We start from the raw sequence: 19,441 nt of genomic DNA on the forward strand, positions 1-19,441 counted from the left end.
AATTTAGAATGGTGGGGAAATAGAAACCAAGCGGCAGAAGCCAAGATCAGATCAGATCAGATCAGACCAAACCCCAGGGACCGCTATCTCTCTCCCTGCATGCTATGTCCACTGACCTGTCTGCTCACAAGTCTTTCCAACACAGTGACTCCTGGGGTATGAAGTCTCGAAAGGCCTGCATTTAGTTCAGATGAGGAAGTAGAGTTTGGATCACCCAAAAGTCACAATGCGAGAAAGGGGTGAACCACCCCATTTTTTACTGTACAAACTGGGATACCTCCAAGACCCAAAAATCCTAGGATTCACACCCAGCGGAAGAGACATTGGGCAAGGGGAGTTTTCTGAGGGCATGGGTTCTCAATACCTCCAACTCTCTCTGCGTAAATACCTTCCTACTCTAGCTCTTCGCTCTTCCATCTCCAACTCCCTCAGTGTCAGTCACTTCTCCAAACAACAAGTTGGTGGTAGATCTCTTTCTTCGGCTGGGGCCTCCCTCTGGAACAGCCTCCCTGCCTCTCTGAAACTCCAGGAGAACCATCTCTGGTTCCGGAAGCACCTCAAGTCCTTCCTCTTTGCTTCTGCCTTCTCTCTTCCTCTCCCCTGCTGATTTCCTGTCTGATACTGCACTGGTCACCTGCCTATCCTCTGATTTCAGGCCCAGGTTCCTATAGGCCCAGTTGCACAACGGCACTGCCTCCCGGCAACCCTTGCACTTGGGTCTGTATCTGTAACCCTCCAGTCCCCCTAACTGTACTTTTGAACACCTGCTGTCTGCACTTACCCTTGCACCTGCCACCTGCTGGCAGCACTTCTTGGTATTGTTTTGATCCAATGTACAGCAGTGTCCCCTCCCCTTTCCCCTGGCATTTTTCCCCTCCCCTGCACTTGCGCGATCTCAGCGTCACTTGGCCTAGTAAGATCGTTGTCTCTGTCCTCCCCTTCCTCGCCTCGTCGTGCCCTTGAAACACTTGTGTATAGGCACGTTACAAATGCCATATTATATCATATGATATATCATATTGATGCATCCCAACTGAAGAAAGATCCATCCTGTACTTTGTTGTGTTTGGAAAGACCCCATGTTTATTTGTGTTCTTTTCACCAATTCCATATTAAAGGTATTATACTCTGACATGCACTCTTGGCATCCTTCTTGGTTGCAGGTGCAACCCAATGACATAGTGTAGTATCTACATTTGAAGTACGCCTATTTGTACTACTCTTTGTCATGCTAGCAGAATAAAATTGGCAAAACCATTTCCCTTCATTGGAAAAACCTTTATGTAGCATGGATTTGGGCAAAATCTCTTTGCTCCATTCCATATTACACGGTGCGCAAACTGGTGCTAACTGCATTTGCTCAATGTTTAGCACTGTTGCCAATGTTAGGTAATCTAGCGCCAGGGTGTTTCATTCATCAGATTATTTTAGTGAGCACAGTTGATGATATTGTGGTGTAATGTCTAAAACCATGTTCTTAAATTATACACAGGTACTTTCCCACCGAGGAGGCCATTGGACGCTACTTCACAATGCTTGCCGTATTCTCTGGAACTTTACCTTAGAATTACAGTCAATCACTGAAAACATAGATCCTGCTCATCGTGAATCTTTCCCCATCTCGGTGGACATGCTCATCTATAACATGCGGCTGCCATTTTACATGGCCTCAGATACTATTTTTGACATGATAATCGCACTGCAAGAAAATAATTCTATTGAGGTAACTATGAATCACAAATAATGTAAACCATATTATATACCATCTGAATATTTCTCTTTCTCAGCCTCATTCTTTCTATTGATTATAAATTAAACCACAAGGTTTGAACGAGCTGGATAACATAATTTGTAACACATTTTGTTATAACAGCTTAATAGGAAGCTGCTTCATAATGTGCACTTCTCTGGCTCTAATGCGTGTATTGGAGCGTGCTTACATTTTTATTAAAGTACACAGTGAAATTCTCATTATTGCCACTTTTAACAATTACATATTTGTCCTGTGACAAAGTCCTTTGCCTGGCTTTGTGGCCTGCTCAAGATGGTGACTGAAGGTCCCAGATGTCTCCCGATCCAGTGGATAATGTGCTTGGTGGAACATGCCATGGAACAGTTAAAGACCCCTCCTTATTGACCCCTTCCTCTGCTCAACTGATAGAGCCTTAATCTCTTTCTAGGCCAGTGCTCCCCAAACTTTTTGGGGTAATGAGCAATATTTGCTTGTGAAATGAAAGGGTGTGCAACATCTGTACCTTGACAGAACATGAACTTTCAGGTGGCAGTAAAATGATCGCAACTCAAATTATAACAGTAATACGTTGACCGTTTCAAATTGAACATGTTAATGTGCAGCAAGTAACAGTGGTTTAGTTGAGGTACAAATCTATTCCAGGCGATTCTGCAATGGGTTTTAGAAATGTAAGTGGCTATTAGGGTGTTTTAAGCACACCGCACCATTAACATTGGGCAAAACATGTAGGATTTGAATTACATTTCTAAGGGATTCTTTCTTCGCACAGATTTCTCATGAATGGTATCGTTATCCCAGCACAGCTGTTCCCTGGAAACATTTCCGCCACCAGGGGGTTGCGAGCAGCTCATTGTCGGTTCCTCCCAATGCCTCTACGCTCCCTGTGCCGGACGTGATGTCAGGGTTACTATATATATATAGAGGGACCGTGCGCCTTGACCCCAGTTACTTTTTTCCATGAACTCTATTTTCTAAAACAACGCCATGTCTACTTGGTAGAATGCCTCAGTCTTCAAGCCGTGTGCGAATTGCAGCCAGCTGATGCCTGTGTTGTATCCGCACCAAATGTGTTTATTCTGCTTGGGCGAGGATCATGACACCCAAGTTTGTGGGCTATACCAGACCATGCACCTGAAGGCCCTCCGGGAAAGAGCAATGAAGATCTTCACATTTGTCCACAAAGCATAGTGTGAGGCTCTGCGGTCTCTGATGATGTCGCACAGCGTGGAATGACGCCGAAGACGAAGCGGCTCTGCACAAGGAAAACAAGAAGCAGCAGCATTGGAAGAGGCCCCACTCCACGAGTGAGTCTTCACACTGTCATTTGTCTTCCCCTTCAAAGAAGAAGAGCCACCACTCCGGGGAGTCTCCTGTGTGTCTGACGCAGATACCTTTTCTGACCCAATACTCCACGCTGGAGGAATGGGAGAACATCCACCTGAAGATGTTGGACATCTTCGCCAAGGCGCTGCTGGCTCCAGCCTCTGTGCCTGTGTCGCAGGCAACAGTGCTGCATTGTCCCACCACGTCTGTTGCGACCGGCAGGGTGCCCTCTGCAGACCACTCCTGCATGCCTAAGGACTTGGTCTGGACCAGGCAGAGACAGAGGTCTCTTGGCAGTGGCAGGCCCCACCTTCAGGAGCGGCAGCCTCGGCACTGGCACCGGCTCTGTGGGAATACGCTCCACTCCCTAGGTACCCTTTCATATCAAAGATGTCCAACATCTATGATGAGGGACGCAATCCGGTCCCTTTGTGCTTGGGCCTATGGGTTTTAGGAATGTCAGAGATTTCCCAGAAGAATTCGATGGGGAAGGTGAGGATGTTCTGGGCTTGGCAGAGGACGTGCAAGGCTCCAGTGGCCTCAACTCTTTCCCAGAGATAGACATTTTGCCAGCTCCCACCCCAAGAAAGCCTCAAACCACCTTCCAGCGATTGATGGCTAAGGTTTCCAGTACTCGTGGGCTATCTGCTCCATCCAGGTCCAAGGTTCAGCACAAACCTGTGTTGCCCTCCAAGAAAGAGTCGCTCCTGCCCTTCAACGTGCCTCTGTTCCGGCACTGGACTGGGATCTGGCGAGGAAACACTGATCTGTTCCGTTGGACCCGGCCTTTCTTTCTTCCCATACTTTGCCCGAATGTTTGGAGGTTTAGGCTGCAGCAGCTAGCCTGACCACTTTTACTTTTCTGTCCCTTCCACCGGTCAGGGAAAGTAAGAGGTTTGATGCATGGGGCAAGAAGGTGTTTGCATTGGTCAGTCTTGCACTGTGAGACAAGAATGCTTCTTGTGCCATGGCAAAGTTCTCCTTTGGCCTTTGGATGCCAGTGGCCAATGCAGCTGAGTATGTCGCTGAGGGAGAGATGAGGGATGGTTTTCTGTCTTGGTCTTTGATGGCAAGAGGCGGCACGCCAGATGCCACAATCAGGACTAGACTCTGCAGACTGTGTGGGTAGGTGCAGGGCCACTAGCACAGTGGTCAGGCACCACTCATGGATGAGGACGTCCGGGTTTGCAGCCAACATCCATACCAGGCTATTGGACATGCTTTTCGATGGCCAAAACCTTTTTGGAGTTAAGACTGACAATACTCTCCAGAAGGTACAGTCATCTAAGGCAACTGCTAAATCCTTGGGGATAGCAATGCAACAGCTTTCCGAACAGCCATTTTCTCAGGCTATGGGATTTTTTGCCTTTGCCCCAAGGGGCAGTGGTTCGTCTTTCCCGGGAAGAGGGCAGGGCAGACCCTCATCAAGAAGTAGAAGAAGAGGTACCCAGTGGGCTAGTGTTGCATCATCTGCTGTCCCGGAACGGAAAGGGGTGATGATACCATCAGATTCATCACACTCCCTATTTGTATTTTTCGGAAGAGAAGGTGATGTTGAGATTGAGACCCATATTCCTGTGTTTTTTCCTCCATCACACCATTCCAAGGTGGTAGAACAAAATACATCAGCTGGAACCGGTACATTCCCTTAAGTTTTTACGTCTCTTGGACTAGAGAGGCTAGGAAAGATGACCAGCTTTTTATTAGTTACGCTGGTGCTTGTGCTGGCAGGGCTGTGATGAAACCCTTATGGAGAAATGTTAAGAATCAAGAGGAACTATGAACAACTTTAAAGAAAGAGGATGCAGCCAACACCTGATCACAAGATGTTACTACAAGACCCACAACAGGACCAGAGCACAGTTCTTACAAGACAAAAATCACTCATCTACAACTAACATTTCCCAACAAAAAGTCTGATTCATCACTACGTATAGTACTAACAACAAAATCATCAAAAGGTTCCTACACCAAAATTGGAACATTTTAAATGTAGATCCAGATCAGCAAAAATGTCTAGATGCTCATCCTCTAATCACCTTCCGTAAAGCAAAAACCCTCAAAGACATACTAAGTCCATCCCATTTCCAGAGACCAACGCCCTTTGGAGACACACCAGAAACAATGTGGTTACAATCACCATTATGTGGGAACTACAAGTGTGGCCAATGCACAATGTGTAAATACTCAGAAAACGCTAAAACCGTGATTGTTAAGCCCAATGGCACACACACAAATATACTATTGATTAACTGCAACAACAGATTTGTCATCTATGCAATAGAATGTCCATGTCATCGTCTATACATAGGCAGCACAATCCGACAACTGAAGACAGGAATTAGTGAACACATCATAGCAATCCAAAATCACGATCCCAGATCACCTATAGCCATGCACTTTCAGCAAGACCATAATTTAGAACAACTAACTGATGTAAGGTTTTTTGCTATTGAAAAGATATGTCTCCCCCGCAAGGGGCAAATCTAGAACAATTACTCAGAAAGCAAGGAGCCAAATGGATTTGCAATATGGATACCTGCCATTCAGGCTTAAATTGCGACCAGGAGTTATTCCCCTTTCTATAAATAACATGAAAACATAATTTGACTGTACCTCTCATTTGATATTCATCAACTCTTTGAAACATTATCATCATGTCTTATTATGTCATCCAATACACTAACATACATGTGTGTTTGATTTCGCTCAGGTTTGACAGGTTGGTCAAGTGTCTACACAACTAGCCCACTCATCACCTGATGAATCTGTTGGAGATGCAGTAGATTCGTCTGTAGAACCTTCCTTCTTCTTTTCTCTCCAGGTGGTTCTTGTGGACTTGGTTCCGATCTTGTTCTTGGATTTGAAGAGAGAAGGACGGGCTCGCCTAGAGTCCACTTTGCCAGAGAGGCTATGTGTCCGGCAGTGGGGACTCCAGGGAGCCCACCCCAAACCAGGGAAAAACTGGATGAAAAAACCCTGGTAGATCTTGCTATGGATGGTAGCTGATGCAGTCCGTAGAAAAATCCAGTAAGAGTGAAGGCGAGAGTAGTATTGCCTACAAGTACCAGAATGCACTGGTTGTTGTCGTAGTAGGCTGTTGCTTATTGTCCTGGTAGAGGTCTAGATGGCGTGCGGTTAACACGCGGAGAAAATGGAACACAATGAAAGGACCGTGTGTCAGGAGCACACGGCTCCGACGGAGGTAAGTAGTCCAGAACGGAAGGGGGCAAGGAGCCGTTCGAGTGAGAAGCAAAACCCACTACCAAACGACAAACACGGTAAGCAGAAAATGGGGAGGGAACACAAGAGGGAGCGTAAGCAAACTTACTCGCGGGTACAAAGTAAGGAAGTTGCAACGCACAGGTGCTTCTCATCTGCTGGTCTTTAAGGCGGCTAATACTGGAAGACTAGAACGCACTGTGCGTTGCATGGAATAAATCAGTCCTTCTTCCATATCGACCAGCTCCTCCATACTTTCCATGGGTGATATGTGACAGTATGACCCCTTCTCAGTAGACCCCCTCCTGGTTTTCCCGGGTGCAGTCGATGGAACCTCTGAATGAGACGAGGTGCTGATATATGCCTAATAGGTTCCCAAGAGCTCTCGGACATTGGGTACTCCTTCCATAGTACCAGATACTGCAAGGTGCCATTCTTGTACCTGAAATCAAGGAGTCTGGAGACTTCGTATTCCTTGCTTCTTTCTTTCTGCTGGAATCCGATTGCCTTTTTTATTTTTATTTTGTGTAAGTCATCTGTGTATTCTTTTAGTAATGAGGTGTGAAACACCAGATGGATTCTTCGTAGTTTGGCTGGCAGAGCCAAGCGAAAGGCCACCGGATTAATTTTAGCCATGGTCCGGAAGGGTCCAAAGTAACGGGGAGAGAACTTGCCTCGGTGTATCCACCTGGGTAGGTATTTGGCTGACAACCATACTTTGGTACCAATTTCCCATTCAGGGTTGGGTTGTCTCTTGAGATCCGCCCACCTTTTGCTCTTATGAAGTGCCATCTCAAGGTTGGCTCGTGTCTTCCTGCGAAGGTCTTGCAGAGTATTCATGAGCAGATCAACGGAGGGTACATTAGAAGAATTCTGACCAAACAGAGGTATGTGTCTGGGATGGAATCCATAGGTGCATGAGAAGGGACCCATGCCTATAGAGGAATGTCTGGTGGTGGTGTAGGAAAATTCTGCCATGGGCAGAATCTGATAACAATCACTCTGTTCTTGATTGCAAAAACACCTGATGTACTGTTCTAAAGTTGCATTGAGACGTTTGGTTTGTCCATTGCTTTCCGGATGAAACCCAGACGAAAGGGATCTTTTTATTTCTAGAGATTTGCATAGAACAGTCAAAAATTTTGATGTGAATTGTGAGCCGCGATCTGATACTATGGTCTGGGGTAGTCAGTTTAATCTGACCACGTCTCTCAAAAACACCTCTGCAGTAATGCATGCTGTGGGTAATCCTTTTAAGGGTGAGAAATGAGCCAACTTGCTGAATGAATCGACTGTGACCATGATGGCTGAGTACCCGTTAGAAACGGGTAAGTCTACAATGAAATTAGTGGAGATGTGTTGCCACGGACCTTCTGGAGGGGTTTCCTGCTATAGAAGACCCAGGGGTTTGCAATATGCGTACTTATTCTGGGCACATACAGGACATGAGGCAACATAGTTCCTGACATCTTTTGCCATCGTGGGCCACCAGAATTGCCTAGAAACCAATTCTAAAGTGGCATTTTGTCCCTTGTGTCCTGCTAATGGTACGTCATGACACCAGGCCATTTCTTGTTCTTGTAAGTCGGTCGTAGGCAGAAACAACTAACCTTCTTTGAATAACAGTTCTCCCCTTTGAGTCAGACCCTTGTTTAGAGGGTCCTTTTCCTTGCTCTGGGCGGATTGTACTTGTTGCAGAAAAGTGTTAAGGGTATTAACAAACCACTTCCCTGCTAAAAGGATCTCCTGACCCTGATAACCTCCAAAGTCTCCTTGACTGCATGAGAGAGCATCAGCAAGAGGATTGTCCTTTCCTGGTAAGTATGTCAGAACAAAGTCAAACTGAGAGAAAAAATAGGCCCATCTGGCATATCTGGAACTCCGGCATTCCATCTTCTGGAGTACCTTCAGATTTTGGTGGTCAGTACGAACCTGAAAAGGATGAATGGTTCCTTGTAATAGATGTCTCCATTCTTCGCATGCTTGCCTAATAGCCAGGAGTTCTCTTTCCAATGCAGAGTAATTTCGTTCACTTGGGCTAAGCGTACGAGAGTAGTAGGCGATGGGGTGTTCCAATCCATCCTCCTTCCTTTGCAGTAGTGCTGCCCCAATTGCACCGCTTGAAGCATCGCTTTCCACAATGAAAGGTAAGGACTGGTCTGGTTGTCTCAATATGGGAGCAGTCACAAAAGCTGCCTTGAGTCTTTGGAAAGCTTGTTCTGTCGCTAGGTCCCAAACAAATTTAACACCCTTCTTTAAGATATTAGTAATGGGCAAGTTGATTTCAGAAAAGTTGGGTATAAATTTACGGTAAAAGTTGGCAAGACTTAAAAATCTCTGTATGTCCTTCACTGATGTGGGTACCAGCCATGGAGTTATTGCTTGTGTTTTGGAGGGATCCATTTGCACGCTGTCTGCTGAGAGTATAAACCCTAAGTAAGGTACGGTTGTAGCTTCAAAGACACACTTCTCGGGTTTTGCCAACAGGCTGTTCATTCTCAACCTTTGTAGTACCTCCTGAACATGTTGGCAGTGTTCTTCCAGAGTGTTGGAAAAAACGAGTATATCATCCAAATATACTACAACCGAAGAATATAGTACATCTGCAAATATTTTGTCCAGAAACCGTTGGAACTGGGATGGTGCGTTCACTAAACCAAAGGGCATGACTCTGTACTCGTAATGTCCAAGAGGTGTTCTAAAAGCCATCTTCCACTCATCTCCTTCACGGATTCTCAGCAGAGGATACGCTCCCCTAAGATATAATTTGGTGAAAACCCGGGTTCCTTGGACAGCCTATATATTGTCTTTCATCAATGGCATGGGATATCGGTCTTTTATGGTTAGACTGTTAAGTCCCCGGTAATCGATACATGGTCTTAGTTCGGTCGTCCCTTTCTTAATAATAAAGAAAAGGGGTGCCCCTGCTGATGAGGAGGATTCACGGATGAGTCCGTTTTTTAGATTTGTGGCTAAGTATTCCTTGAGGGCCTCCTTTTCAGGTAGTGACAAAGGGAACATTCTTCCAAGCGGTACTTCTGCGTCCGGAACCAGTTCGATCTTGCAATCCTCCTTTCGGTGAGGTGTAAGGCTCCGTGGCTGAGTGTCCAAAAACACATCCGTATATTCCTGGTATTGGACAGGTATCAAGCTGACACTGTTTATGGTTCTGTGTACCATTGTTTGTACTTTCGGTTTAGCAGGTTCTGGAATCAAACAATGTTGACAGCAGTAATGGGATTGAAATTCAACTGAGTTCCGACATCAGTCTATGCTTGGGTTGTGTCTTCGAAGCCAGGGTATGCCCAAGATAATAGGAACATGTGCTGCTCTTATCAGATCAAAGGATAGGTATTCATGGTGATTGGACATCTGGACCTTTAATTCCTGTGTCTCTTGAGTGATGGCTCCGGAAGTTAACGGGGTACCATCAACTCCTTCAACTGGGATTGGTCGTATCTTGGAGCGTCTTGGTATCTGATGCTCCATGGTCCACTTATCGTCCACAAAGTTACCAGCTGCCCCACAATTTAGCATGGCTATACATTCAACAGGATTTCCTATGTTCCAGTCAATAAGAATCTTGATCACCATTAGACTGTTGCTGTCAATTACAGCGGGTTGAGCAAATGCACAGGGATTAACTGTACTTTCCCCTTCCTTTTCCCTGTTCACGGCCAAATCTTTAGTTTCCCTGTCTTCTGGGAGGTACCTCGGGACAGTACCGTAACAAATGAGTATTGGAGCCGCAGTACATGCACAGCCCGAGATCTTTGCGTCTCTTTCGTTCGCATGCAGTAAGCGGTCCTCTTGCTGTTCCTATCTGCATAGGTTCTTCGGTTGGTGTCCTCTCATGTGTTGGGGGTAGGCTAGGTAGGGCAGAAAAAGAACAGGGTCTCTTTTTCTCTGCTCTTCTTTCGGTCGTACGGTAGTCTATCTGCAAAACCAAGGCCACTAGTTCCTGGAAAGACGCAGGCCTGGCCACTCTAGCCAATTCATCTTTTAAGTCTTTGTGCAGACCACGACGAAAAATGGCCTGTTGAGCCGTCTCCGGCCATCCGGCTTCGGTTGCTACTTTCTGAAAGTTGGTGGCATATGTTTGTAGGTCCAAGGTTCCTTGACGTATGTCTAGTAGATTCTCAAAAGTTGAATAGAAGACTTCGGGTCTTTCGAATCTTGTTTTCAACTGTGTTACAAAGGTGCCATAGTTGTTTAAGGCTGGATCCGTAGCGGTCACCAAGGGAGTTGCCCAGGACAGGGCGTTACCTACCATATTGGAAATCAGGAATCCCACCTTAGCCCTGTCCAGCTCATATGTTTTAGGGCGAAAGGTAAAATGTATTGTACAAGCATCGAGGAATTCCTTCACCTTTTTTGGGTTGTCACCAAATTTTCCGCAGGGTAGGGAAATGGGAAGTAAGTCTCCCTTGGTATCTTCTCTCTGTTGAACTTGCTGTCTCAAAGCAGCGTTATCCGCTCAGAGGTTTTGCATTTCCACAGTTAGAGCCTGTACGACATTGGCCATTTCCTGATATTGCTCGAGGCTAGCCATTCTTTTCGGGCGTTGCAATCTCTCAGGTTTGACAGGTTGGTCAAGTACAATGTCTATACAACTTGCCCCACTAGCCCACTCCTCACCTGATGAATCTGTTGGAGATTGTTAGACAGAAACCTGTGCAGTTCCCTCTGGGACCACTGCAAAAGATTTAAGACTACAGGTGTTTGGCAGTAAACCCACTTGGTAGTAGACTGTACCACCCAGATTTACCTGGTAGCTGTGGCTGAGCAGTCAGACTTCCCTCAAGAAGAGTTAGGCAGTATACAGAGCATACATAATAGGTGCAGAGGCACAGTAGTACAGCAAACACTGACCAGAGCTAGGTGTAAAAGTATATATTTATTTATTTAAAAGACACACTCGTAAATTACACTAGCACAGAAAAGGTAAGTAAGTCAAAACACAGTCACTATTACTTATATGTACATCCCTAGTTATTTGTTGGACAAGTCTAAGTTAACACCACTTATTTCCAAACAGAGGTGAGCGCTTAACGTTAGATGGCACTCCAACAAGTTAGTTAAAAAGGAAGGGAAAAGGCAGAAGTAATGAAAACAGCAAGGTAAAACACTTTCCAGAGATTCACAGTGAGTTTAGAAAGGCAGTCTATTGAGGAGCAAGGAAGTTCGGTTGCCAGGCCCACTCTAGGGAAAGCTAGGCGAAAAGATGCCCAAGATCACACAATGTCACAAGTCTTTACAGGTGAGTAGAAAAGGTTTTACCAACTTTAGAAAAGTTTAGTTAGGGTGTCCCAGGCTTACCCAGGGTCGAGAGCCGAGGGCTAAATCTACCCCGGATCAAACGGTGGCAAGGGAAGCCGGGCGGAACACGGTACCTTTAAAATGGAAAGGATCCTCCAGCGGTGGCAGTTGTTCCTGGTAGTGGGTGCAAGTCGCGGCGTCGTCCAGAGGAGGAGAAGATCTCATCGTGGAGGAAAGCTGAAGGTCGTTGCACTACCAGGGAAGAAACCAGCCGTGGAGGTTTTCCGGTTAAACGGATGTTAACCCTCTTTCGCGGTTGAGGTAAAAAGTGGTATCCCGGTTGCCGGGGTGCTTGGCACAGGCAAGGCAGCCACGAGATGCTTCATGGCGGCGAAAAGAAGGCAGAAACTGGTTGTCCCCACCAGTCAAGGGAAGAAGACTCTCCAGGCGGGAGATCTCCTCTGTCGTTGGGAAAAGTGGTGAGACGGTTCCGCAGGGCTCCACCGGTGGTGTCGTCTTGGCAGGTCGGCTCGGCTTCTCCCTCTTCGGCTTCTTAGGTCCTGTGGCGACTTCTGAAGAACCTGTCCCAAAAACCCTGCTTTTATGCAGCAAACCCCCATTCATACAGCCTAGCTGTCACTCAAACATGCTAAGTGGTGAGCGGGGTGGCTCACCACTTGGGCCAATCACACTAGAGTGTGACATGAGTTGGCAAGGCAACTCAGTCCAGGGTGCCTAAACCCCCTCCCACACCCCCTGTGGTACCCAGACAGAATGGCACCACTTTGGAGGGCTTCTGTGCAGAAGCCCGCCAAAAGTGGAACAAAGGCTCGACTCGGGTTCAGGGTTACTGAAGTGAACCTAGACGCCATTTTGGCGGCGAGTTCTGGCAAAAAATCCCAACCGATGAATTTATATTAAATAAATAAACCGGCGGTATCTTAAACATTGCACCAAAAAGTGGTGCATTAAAATCAATGGGAAATCCCATTGGGAAATATTCCGGTGGAATATTTCCGTGGTATCCACTGCCACCAGCCAGAAACTCGGCGAGGGGGGACGGGACAGTACACCCTCGACAACAGACCCAGGGGCAATCTAATTGCCCCTACTAGTACTTCCACAGTATGATGGTTTGTACTGGTTAAGTTCCTAAGTTAAGACTAGTAAAGTCAATGGTGACTTTACAGACCCAGGGAGACAGTAGTCAGTCCTAGGGTGTGGAGTCTATGTTTGGGGGTCTCTATGACACCCCTGTGTTACTGCACTGAGGGTGCTGTGTAACACACATTCAAAAACCAATGATAGCCTATGGGGAAAAAATACCCCATAGCCCATAAGCACATAGCAAGTCACAGAAACACTCTCAAGCTGTGCCCAAGAGTGAGGGTAAAAGAGTCTCACTCTTGGCAGGAGAAAAAAATAAACCCCAAAAATCCAGCAAAGCTGCTGGGGGACTCACTAGGTTAGGAAATTCAGCCTAAACAGAGAATTCTCCCTAACAGAGATGCAGTAGATTTGTCTGTAGAACTTTCCTTCTTCTTTTCTCTCCAGGTGGTTCTTGCTCTTGGATTTGAAGAGAGAAGGACGGGCTCGCCTAGAGTCCCCTTTGCCAAAGAGGCTATGGGTCCGGCAGCAGGGACTCCAGGGAGCCCACCCCAAACCAGGGAAAAACTGGATGAAAAAGCCCTGGTAGATCTTGCTATGGGTGGTAGCTGATGCAGTCCGTAGAAAAACCAGTAAGAGTGAAGGCGAGAGTAGTATTGCCTACAAGTACCAGAATGCACTGGTTGTTGTAGTAGGCGGTTGCTTGTTTTCCGGGTAGAGGTCCAGATGGCGTGCGGTTAACACGCAGAGAAAATGGAACACAAGGAAAGGACCGTGTGTCAGGAGCACACGGCTCCGACGGTAGACGCCGCTCACAGAAAACAATGAAAACTGGGGAACCGCCCAGCGCGGGAGAGAGTACAGCAGTAGCAGGAAGGGCTGAGAGAGAGGCAAACGGGTTACGGCGACAGATGCTGCGCAAGCGGAGAGGTAAGTAGTCCAGAACTGAAGGATCCAAGGAGCCGTTCGAGTGGGAAGCAAAACCCACTAGCAAACGACGAACACGGTAAGCAGAAAACGGGGAGGGAACACAAGAGGGAGCGTAAGCAAACTTCCTCGCGGGTACAAAGTAAGGAAGTTGCAACGCACAGGTGCTTCTCATCTGCTGGTCTTTAAGGCGGCTAATACTGAAAGACTAGAACGCACTGTGTGTTGCATGGAATAAATCAGTCCTTCTTCAATATCGACCATCTCCTCCATACTTTCCATGGGCGATATGTGACAATTTCACCATGACTTATTGTCAATAATACTTTGTATCTATTATGCTATATTCTGATTTTTCTTTGGTGTTAAGAAGTTCAGCATTGTTAGTTCATATGTATAACTAACATATCATCATCATCATCATATATTATCACTGATATCAAAGACAGACCAATGGTAGGGCCCAGTCACCAGCAAATTAATTCAGCCTATATTTAAACCCACCAACATGGCGAGTTGAAATCTTTAAATTCTGATATTTTATTGTCCACTGTTAAACTGGCTTTAAATGCAACCTAATATGGCTGCCATACATGTGCTCATGACGTCATCGCGTTATCGTACTCGATGATGCCAACACGCACTATAGAAGGTGGCCATTTTTAAATAATTTCACGGTAATCGAACCGCGAGTACCGCAACGATCGGAAATCTCCTGTTCTATGTTCAGATAAGTCTTTATTACACTATTCAATAGCCAATTTAGTTATTCTACTTTACCCAATTACAGGTCACAATAGAGAATCATACCCAATTAGTCATAAATAACCAATTTTCCCATTTAGCTCTAGGAAACGCCATCCAAGGCAGATAACAAAGGCACTCACAACTTTGAAATGACTCAGATCTAAGACCTCATCATTTCTGAGCAACCTACCAGTGAGTAACCTCTTCTTCTTTGATTTATGAGTGTTATCTGCACATAGTCACATAGTGACACGGCACATACCATTGTTCTGTCTTTGCCTTAGAGGATTCACTCCATTCTAGCCACTATCAAAGTGATGCTGCATCACTTAAACCAAGTTGATGCATGAATTCCATCTAAATGAAAAACACTGTATGAAATTAATACAGACCGGCATTAACAGATCTTCATCTACTTTGAAAATCAATGTATGAAAATAATACATGTTCAAAAGAATTATTGTAGATTGCTACATAAGTGTCCTACTGTATGAAACTAATACAGTCGACCAACAGAAGAGACATCCTTTTACTTGACAGTCCATGTATGAAAGGAATGCATGTCTCAAGGGACTACTCTCACTAACAAATATTAACGCATGTTCAGAAAAAACATTTGCTAATTTTACCGCCTGAGGAACCGCTGAAAATTGCAAGCGGGGAAACACGTGTCGAGGTTTTGATTCTTCAAGAAATTTCTAAACAGCAGCTTTTATAGCAAATAAACAGACCAATTCAGCACACAACAAAGTGTTTTTTGCATATTTTTTCAAGTTTAAGCACAGACTAGGACTACTCATTTGTTCAAGCATGCTCCAGTTTAGGCCAGTCTCCAAGCAAGTCCAGACTGCAGATAAACTTTCATTTTGAAAAATATCTCTGCCAAATCTTTCATTGGAGTGTGCCATTGCTGCTAAAGGCTGGAATTATTCACTATACTGTGATCAAACAAACCCTATCAAGGGGGATTACTCTCTGCCTTTTCGAATGCTACGATCTGGCTGGGAAAGAAGTGCCCGAGAGTATCAGAGCTCATTCTACCATAGGAGTGGCTGCCACCTCTGCCATGCATAGGGGAGTCCCTGTCCTGGACATTTGCTAGGTGGCAACGTGGGCGTCTTTGCACACGCGTGTATAAGCATTACTGCTTGGATTCCCTTGTGGGCAAGGATACTGATTTTGGTAGGGCAGTCCTCCAGAGTTTTCTTGTTTAGGTGGTGGTCTTGCTTCCTCCCTCCTCCCCATTACGTATTGCTTTGGGAGTCCATCATAGATGAGGAATCCGTGGGAGGAAAGAACCCATTAGTAGAACTAATGACTTAACTCTCAGTAAAGTTCTTTCTGACGGATGTTCCTCCCACAGATTTCTCATCAATCTCCCACCCTGCCCCAGTTTGTGGGACGTTATTACACCATCAGTTCTACGGTCCCTCAGCTGCAGAGTGCTATGGAAAAAAGTGGAACTGAGTTCACAGGGCATGGTGCTTCTATATATACTAACCCCAACATCATGTCCAGCGCAGAGCACGTAGAGGTGTTGAGCGAAGCCGCACTGCACTCCCTGGCAACAGAAATGTTTCCAGAAGAACAGCTGCACTGGATAGGGATTTCATAGATAAGGAATCTGTTGGAGGAAAAGCCATCAGAAAGAACTTTGCTGAGTGGTTAGTAATTTGTTCTTTACTGGGGCTTATGGGTTACTGGCCAAGGTATATTTTGGAAAAGTAGTGACAGACTGTGCATGTGTCAAAACATTAGGCAGACCTTCCAGGATTTTGCGGCATGAAATGGAAAATTTTGCGGCACAAACCTTTATTTATTGCAGCATTTTTGCGGGACATTTTGTATTAACTGGAGGGTGTAAGATTGCCACATTGCAGGAAATAGGCAGAGTGCAAGGCTACAAGAGGGCCAGGCTATCATTATTATGTATCTTTTGTATTAATTTAATAGGAAGAGTCCCAGATGTCTCTGGCTTGGCAGAACAGTGTTTGATTTGGCTACATTTCTGGTTTAATGTTCATGCCTATTTAATAGTATTAACTAAATTGATCATTATCAATTGTAATACTGAAAATATTCCCCTTCTATGTTCTCCAATCCCCCAAACACCCACACACCTCTCTCACCAACACACATCTCACCAACTCTCCATCACAACTTGCATTCCTTAACCTCTCACTCTGTCATACAAATACTCAAATGGTATGTCACACTGTGAAGTCACAATTTGCACTGCCCAGCCCCTGCCACACTCCAAATCATACTCCCAACTCACACCTTACACTCTACAATTCCTCCCGCAATAGACAGTCCTTCATTCTTTTGTGCTCCTTCTGCATCTTGCATGCTTTCTCCCATTCTATCGCACTCTTCCCTCATCATGTTTCCCAATCTGCAGCTCACTGCCTCTTTCTGGCCAACCGCTTCCTCTCTGCTTTCTGGCTCACTGACCACACGCTCCCTCTACTTTCTATACCTCTGCTCGCTCTCAGATTTCTGGCCCACCGCATCACTGCTTCTCTGCTCTCTTGTGCAGCTCTTCCTCCTCTGACCCACTGCTCTCCCTCTGCTTTCTTGCCTATCACTTCACATCTCACCCATCACTCTCCCTCTCTCTCATAGTATAACCATTTTTTTTATTTTTTTTAAATGTAGATTTTGACCCAGTTCCTCAAATAATGGGGCATTTAAAAAAAGAACGGATGATATGCTATTTTTAGACAACCCATTTCTGGAAATGAGCAGGCCACCTTATTCTCAAAGGTGACCGGCGCATTTCCACAGGCTTGAGCTGTAGCGCAAATTGTGCGCTGGCCAGCTGCCTTGAATGGTGTTCTGAGTTGTTTGACCGAAGTGTAATTATTTGCGGCAGAATTGACCATAGTCAATTTTGCTGTGAATTGATTTGCACTTCAGCCAAACAACCCAGAATGTACCTTTCACCACCACCACACTCCCTCCCCTACTTAACTGCTTGGTCGCTGCCGCTTCCCCTGCAACCCTGCGGTGCCAGATCCGTCCCTCTAACGCGGGTCGGATCCGACTCCGCAGGGTCCCTTTTTTGTTATTTGCTTTTTTTTCTGTCCCCGCCTACAATTTTGAGGAAAAAGGAGAAAACACTTCTGCAACCACCCTATTCCAAAAATACTGAACATGGCGAGTGGGTGACACCCCCGCAACACATGGTCAGTATTTATAAAAATCAATCGAATAGTACTGGACGAAATAGGTCAAATTGTAACATTTGATAATTTTTGTCATCAAAATGGGGAGTACTTTGAATAGAATCGCTCTCCCGACAGTGTTATGCAAGCTCCCAGCGCCTTTCACAGGGACCGGCCCTCCAGGTGCCTGCTGCTGTAAAATGCGACCCAAAAAATGCATTTTTATCCTGTTTGAGGAACAGAGATGCAAGCGACACAGCAGTTCATATTTAAAAGAAATGCATGACAGGGTCAGGAAAGACCCTGTCATGCAGTGGCAGCCCCACATCCCGTGCGTGTAGGGTTGACTACAATTTCTGCACATTTAAAAGTGCATCTTGCTTGGGAATGAGTGATGCGCTTTTAAATTGACAGAAACGCCACTTTATTTGATCAAGGAGGTGAAAAAGGCCATCTGAATGAGCGTGCATTCATGTGTCCCTTGTGGATTGGGCTGCACTTTTTTGGGGCGCAAGTGATGAGATGTGTTAGCGCATTTCATTTCTTGTGTAAAAAAAAAAAGTTGAGAACCTGGCACCCTGATTATTATTTTTTTAAAACGGTAATTTTTGCAGATTACTTTTAAAAAAAATGTAAAAAAACAAAAGTTTTTTATTTCAAGATGCTGTTTTTGCACAAAACGGCCGTTTTTGTGGCATTTTGCGCAAAACAGCGGTTTTCGCGGCATTTTGTGGGATTGCAAAATCGCTATAAACTGGAGGGTCTGATTAGGCAAGAAATATTGGTGAAAAATTGGAGCATTCAAAGACCACTGTACAGAGTGGTTTGGGAGTTCCTCATTTGGAGTAATTGATTGACATTTCAATTATAAATTCACAGTAAGATCACTTGATTGTAATTAAGCTATGCAATTTATTAAGTCATGGACAATTTGGCTTGCATCTCTTTTATTGTCCCATTATCCAAATGCCAGATGAGCAATATATCAGACGATTACAACTTTTCATTAGGACACTGCTCTGAATATGGAACATTTCTGATAAATTTGCATGATGGTATCAAACACAAACCTTGTCTGCGAATTAGGCATATGCAAATGATTTATTTTTGGAAAGTCTGGCATGCATACCACCTATTTGTTAATGATCTAAAGCGCCCTGTGGTTTGCAATATCAATTGAATGCATGAATGCATTTGCTGACAAAAGCAAGGATCTGGGTCTTGTTATCAATATTACCAAGACTAAAGTACTCATAAGTTTGGCTATGCCAGTCCCCAGATCATCATCGTTCTTCTCACATACCTTGAACAATGTAATACTGCAGAGGGTTTGATTATGATTGATTGTTTATTTATATGGCGCCTATACACAATGTGTTTCAAAGCGCTTCAAGGCAGGGAGGGAACATGGGAAAATACAGTGACAGTATTACAAGTCCCACCTATGCCCACGAGGAATAAAAAACTTATGACAGCGGAAAAACTGTTACCCATTATATTACCGCAACTAAACCTGATCCCAGACAATATGGATCCCAACGTGCTAGTCGAACAATTTAATGAAACTATCAATACAGCCCTCGACCACATAGCTCCGCTCAAACTTCGGAATAGTAAACCGAAAACACATCTTAACTCATGGTTCACCTCTCACCTAAAAAATCTTAGGCTAATTAAAAGAAAGCTTGAAACTATTTGGAGACTCTCTCCTTCAGCCGAAAATAAACACAACCTAGCCATGGCATCATCCCAGTATAAGAAAGACATCCTACTAGCCAAATAGGAAACGTATAATACTAGAATATCTCAATCTCAATCTAAATCTAGTGTCAGAGAATTGTTCAGCATTCTGAAAGAACTGGAAACACTGATTGTTCCCCAAGAAAACTGCACCAAGGATAAAAAATGGTGCTCTAGCATACAGTCTGCCCTCACA

At 45.1% G+C, this 19,441-nt stretch overlaps 1 protein-coding gene across 1 annotated transcript in view; it reads left to right on the forward strand.

Annotated features, from left to right (window-relative positions):
- The window catches only part of CFAP54 (cilia and flagella associated protein 54), a 3,669,934-nt gene that overhangs the window by 2,486,062 nt on the left and 1,164,431 nt on the right, over window positions 1–19,441 (forward strand). The window contains exon 37 of the mRNA XM_069629416.1: window positions 1,493–1,723. Coding sequence (XP_069485517.1) covers window positions 1,493–1,723 — 231 coding nt within the window. The remainder of the gene's footprint in view (window positions 1–1,492; window positions 1,724–19,441) is intronic.

The sequence above is a fragment of the Ambystoma mexicanum genome, chromosome 12, assembly GCF_040938575.1.
Source record: "Ambystoma mexicanum isolate Mex_15411 chromosome 12, UKY_AmexF1_1, whole genome shotgun sequence".
NCBI classification, from domain to species: Eukaryota; Metazoa; Chordata; class Amphibia; order Caudata; family Ambystomatidae; genus Ambystoma; species Ambystoma mexicanum.